The 5,387-nt window shown below is 49.1% G+C and overlaps 2 protein-coding genes across 2 annotated transcripts; both read left to right on the top strand.

Moving 5' to 3' along the window:
* Positions 1 to 249: 249 nt before the first annotated feature.
* BJ212DRAFT_1488905 (uncharacterized protein) lies at positions 250 to 1,299 on the top strand (the record flags this gene model as incomplete). The annotated part of the gene is made up of 3 exons (XM_041341388.1): positions 250 to 661; positions 782 to 980; positions 1,038 to 1,299. The coding sequence occupies 3 exons, from the start codon at positions 250 to 252 to the stop codon at positions 1,297 to 1,299; spliced, it is 873 nt and encodes a 290-aa protein (XP_041185510.1).
* Positions 1,300 to 3,474: 2,175 nt separating this feature from the next.
* Positions 3,475 to 3,786, top strand: BJ212DRAFT_1289542 (uncharacterized protein; the record flags this gene model as incomplete). The annotated part of the gene is made up of 1 exon (XM_041332061.1): positions 3,475 to 3,786. The coding sequence occupies one exon, from the start codon at positions 3,475 to 3,477 to the stop codon at positions 3,784 to 3,786; it is 312 nt and encodes a 103-aa protein (XP_041185511.1).
* Between the last annotated feature and the right edge of the window lie 1,601 nt (positions 3,787 to 5,387).

Below are 5,387 nucleotides of genomic sequence, written 5' to 3' on the forward strand. Positions count from 1 at the left end.
CTCGTTGCGGAAGACTCGCACGACGTTATAACAGACATTCAAGATCTGGATTTCGACTACTACCAAGATGACACGACTCTATTGGATGAAGGCAACAGTTGTAACAATGACATTTTTTATGATGACGATCTTGATCACCCTCGCTCTCTGTCTCCACCATCTTGCCCACGATCCACCAGTCCTGAGTTCATTGAAAATGTTGATAATGCACTGATGAATCCCAGTGCCGACAACCCAGTCCCTCCCACGATGAACCATGCTGGCTCTGGTGCTGATGACGAGGATCTGCTTCAAGAGCTCGTTCCTGCTTTTCAACAGACACCTCCTGTTCGACTACTTTACCTGCAGGCAGCGATTGCTCACATTATTGGATCTTCGACAGTCGCTGAGGCCACCAATCAGATTCAAGACGGCCTGGATCTTATTGAGCTTTGTGGTGCATTACTGACATTCCCCATTCCTCGATGCTCAATCATCACCGTGAAGAAACACTTAGGACTCCAAACGGATGACTATGTTTTGAGGATCCCTATATGCGATGTATGCTACAAACGCTACTCTCTCGATGACATTCAGAAACTCGACACCCCTATATGCACGGTCTCTCGTTGCAAAGGGAATGTGTATCATACCAAACATGAACATACAGACCCCGCAACAGGTGAAGATCGGTTCAAGCGTATCCCTGTAAAGGTCCTCGTTTATTGCCCCATAATCAAAGCAGTACAGCACTTCCTTCTGAGGTCAACATTTGTTGCCAATCTATGAGACACCTCTCAAGATATCGATCGCACAGAGCTCTCAGATGATGACTTGATGCATGATATACACGACGGCGCTGAGTGGACGAAGCTCGAAGTTGGTCTCAAGCGGGTATGTTTACCTGATGGCAGCATCACAGATATCGAGGAGTCCCCAGGCTCATGGCGTCTGCTTGTTTGCTGTGACGTTGGACTCAGTATGACACTCAACATTGACTGGTAAGCTTATTCCCCTCAATGTCACAATGGTAGTAATAGATCTGAATCTTTGTAAAGGTTCAGAATCACTGAGGGTAGACCTCATTCCTTGGGTGTGGTGTATATTTCCTTCAATAACTTACACCGATCAGTAAGATACCTCATGCACAATGTCCACCTGGCGCTTGTCATCCCAGGACCCAAGGAACCAAGTCTCGAGAACCCCGCGATAACCTACAACTCCCGTAACAGCCGGATCTTCCAGCAAGGCGAAGAGATTGCAGAACGTCTACGCACTTTGATTTGCCACCGTTTTAAGCCCTCATTTGTGCGACTGTAAACTTGGGGTTGGGGAAAGACAGAAAGACCTTCTGAGCATCCTTGAGATGGACGTAAATCCGCTCGTCCTCCTCAAACCACGCATCAGTAGCTGAAACTTCAATCTAGAGGAGCCCGGCTAAATCCTTTGCGCCACTCGCTCGATCTGTGGTCGCAGCGTCCCTTCCCTTGCGTTTACTGACGACTAAGTTATAAACCTTCGTTCCACGCTCTTCGTTAGAAGGAAATTCGCAGAGGAGTGGTCAGGTCAGATGTGGGGATGTATAGTGGGTGTGAATAATTATCCATAGTTCTGTCCAAGTATTTCGGGTCCACATTTAGAGTGACACGATCACGTGCGTGTGTACATTTAATATGTCGCGACTGTGATTCGCGTCTTGTCTTGCTCTTCTTAACTTCTTCTGCATACTTATCGTCATCGACGACACCGGGCATATTCACCGCAAATTGAAACATGACCGATGCTGCAGATGACTGGGTTGTCGCTGACAGCGAGGACGAAGACTCCTTACGACCTCTTCAAATTGCTGACCAGAGCGGTCTTTTGAGCGGAAACCCGTTTTCTACAGACCCAGAAAAGATACTACAGCGTCAGGAATACTTCAAGCTTCGTGTTCTGTACCGTATGCTAACCGGGCATGATTTTACAGCGTCACTCATTCAGACCGCCTCATTTATTACCAGTCAAGCGCGAACTCCCCAGCGAGGACGTGAACCTCTCGACATAAGTAACGCATCTCTGTTTACGCCACCTGCAGGGTACCAAGACTCTGACCCACCAAATATTTCTCCGTCACTCCCTCGTGGCGCGGGAACACCTGTACCGAAGTCTAAACCACGCCCACGTCCCGTGCCACGAAAGTCTCGAACTACGAGCACCATATATGATGACTTCATCAAAGACGATGAATTTCGTTCCTCTGGCTCACTCATCAGTTCTGCATCTGCAGTCCCAGCTAGTACCTTGGCTGCAGATAGCATCCGCCCTCCAACCTCATCGTCTGCTGTCTCAGAACTCATCGAGGAAGTCGATCCTGCATTTAGCATTGCTGACCGAGCCAAGACGCGCACTCGGAAGACTCAGGTTAAGAAGCTGACTTACGTGTCTGTCAACCATGATGTGATAGAGTTAACATCGGAGTCCGACCTCGACGAACTATCCCTCAAGCCTCCACGGAAGCGGCAGAAGTCCCAAGACAAGCCCGTCAAACCCAAGCCGAAACCCAAGCCTAAAGCTAGGACATTGCCTTCACCCAAGGTCACTAAACAAAGCACTATCGATACTCAGCCGAGCGACGTTATTCTTCCCGCACCGCAAGAGCCAGCGCTTCCGTCCCAACTACCTTCTACAATATCACGCCTCCCGTCTTCTCTTCCCCCTTCACCCGACTTGTCTTCTCCGCCCTCTTCTCCACCTGTGATAACTCGCAAACGGAAGAGGGCTCCCCCGCTTGAGTTAGAGGTTCATGACGATAAAACTGATGTAGATATGCCCGACGCTTCATCATCTTCTATGATTACACCTCTATTCTCTGCGCAATTGTCGCCCGTCGTCCCACCAATCGATAACTCGCACACACTTGAAAAAGCCAACGAGGAGGCAGATACCATCGTTGCTGCGAGCAAGGGTAAGAAAAAGGACACGAAGTCGTCTTCCCGGGCGAAGGGGAAGAAAAAAGGTCGGAAACAGGCTGACGAAGTCGAGCTCGACGATCTTGCGCACAAATTGCCCCCGGATCAGCCAGCTGCAGGCATTAGTGCTCTCGAGGATGACGATTTCGTTGAAGAGGCACCGAAAGTTACCTCGAAGAAGAAGGCACTACCAAAACCCACCCCCGCTACGAAATCGAAATCGAAACCTAAGGGAAAAGGCAAAGGGAAAGCAGTTCTCTCGGAAAGTGAGAATGAGGACGACTACGACCCTCCTTGTTCGAGGTTACCCAACCAAGGCAGCCATTTGCCCGAAGACGAAGCCTATCAAGGCGACAGTCCCAAGAAGGATTCTGAAGTCATGGCAGCCCCTGAGATAACCAAGGTGCTTCATTTCCATACCCTTTGATATCCTTGCTTACATTCTCCCCAGAAGCTTCCCCCGCAAAGCGTAGCTGCCTCACCAAAGCAGACTTTGGCCACTCTCAAGTCACGTGCCTTCACCGTCAAATCCAAGTCGACCCCAATGTCAGAACTCATCCGGCGTGTTAACTCACAGCCAAATTCACCGTTCTTAAACGGCCCTTCCTATTCGCCATTGGTGAAATCTTCGCGAACGATGCTTTCGCGGATCGCACCGCTCCACCCCAACCGACGGACCCCTCCACCACCATTACCGAGACCGCCCCCGCCGAAGAAGAGCAAGAAGCAAATAGAGATGGAGGAGCGTATCGAGGAGGAGTTGTCAGAGACTGTTGAGGGGTGGTCGTGTATGACTGACGAGGAGAGGAGGAATTTGCGGAGGGCGCGAATTGATGCTGAGTTGGGATATGAATGATTCCGAGTTGTGTATTCTTATTCATTATCATGCCGCTTGATTTTTTATTGCTATGTATTGTGCAACTTTATGGACAGCTTGTAATAACCTTGCTAACGAGATGTCTCGCTCGCTCAATGGCCCGGGAGACTCATACTAACTCTCAGTGATGCGTGCAGTTGTCCGGTCGCGGTTCGACCGGCTGGCTGGGCCGGCGACTTGCCCAATGGTTCAAGCTTGCAAGAATGACTTGGCGACAAATTGTCAATGTCAATGTTTCGAACATCAAAAAGTCGGGCTTCATCCTCTGCATCAATTTCAGCTCGGAGTACGTTCAATGTCCAAATGCCAAACCGTATGGGGGAGAAAGTCGGGGATCGGCGAGAGGATAGCCTCTATTTCTCTCTACCATCATCGCCGTTGTAAGCGTTGCTACTATTATATACTTATATTGTGAGAACTCACGAGAGTCTGTCTAGATACTACTGCTCTTCTGAGTTACTGATGTGGCGGCCTGCTCGGCCATGGCGCCATACTGTACTAGCCAGGTATATCGTGCGTACCTTGAAGCTATCTGAGTCTTATTTTATCTTCCCGTTTCTGTGTCAGTCACGGTGGGGCCCGGGTGATGATTATCTCAGTGGCTGAATCAAAAAATGATGGCATCATCACCGACTGCGCGTACAATGATTGAATTTGAATGCAGTGCGTGTCTTGTCACTACACAGCTTCGCAATACGCTTGCCCAGGTTTGGTATCCTTAAATGCGAATAACCCGATGACCGGCGAAGGTGACTTTGAATCACGACTCAGGTCTCCAGGAGGAATATGAGAGGTGTGCACTGCTTCGAGTTGGAGTGGGTGTTGGCAGCCCAGGTTAGACAAGTGAGTTGTCTATTTTCTCCCTTTGGACCTCCCTACATTTCATTTCCGAATATTTAGGTGACATTTTGACAGACTTTGCGCGTGTTTCATGCCCGGGGAAACCGTCAGCTGCTAAGCGGGGTGGCAAGACATTCATACTTGTCGATGATGATTAGAACGGCAGGAAGTCTCGATGGTCCCTCATACTTCCGCGTGCAATCGTATAACGAGAATCCTTATCTGATGGATCGCACAAAAGTGGAAGAATAAGAATATCTCGCGAATCGTATTTTGGAATAAGTTACCACGCTCACCGTCGGATCCACCAACAGTACTAGTGCAGTGCATTTGATTGTGTTTCGCAACCAACTTTGATTCAATCAAAGACCCCTGGATCGACTTCCTCTGTCTAGTTGACTCCATGCAACATTACGTGCTTCTGTCAATTAAGACAGCACCTAGGCTGTAACATAAACCACTGCATGATGGTATATTATCCAACGGAGCACGAGCACAATCGTACACATCCGCCAACTCGTTCGCTACTCCCTCACCATCATCAAGCAGTATGACCCTAGTCTCAAACGATCCCAGTTGGTGGCCATCCATCAATTCGTATCGTATCGCCAGCTATTTTATAGGTTCGTGAGAGTCAGTGGGGCAGTGCTTGTCGATCTAATCTTTTTGTAGTTGCCGCCTCCGCTGGAGTGATGTACGATTGGGGTGAGCAAGATAGTATCAAAGAACCACTAACGTCC

This window comes from Suillus subaureus (genome assembly GCF_016647635.1).
Source record: "Suillus subaureus strain MN1 chromosome Unknown BJ212scaffold_205, whole genome shotgun sequence".
In the NCBI taxonomy this organism is placed as follows: Eukaryota; Fungi; Basidiomycota; class Agaricomycetes; order Boletales; family Suillaceae; genus Suillus; species Suillus subaureus.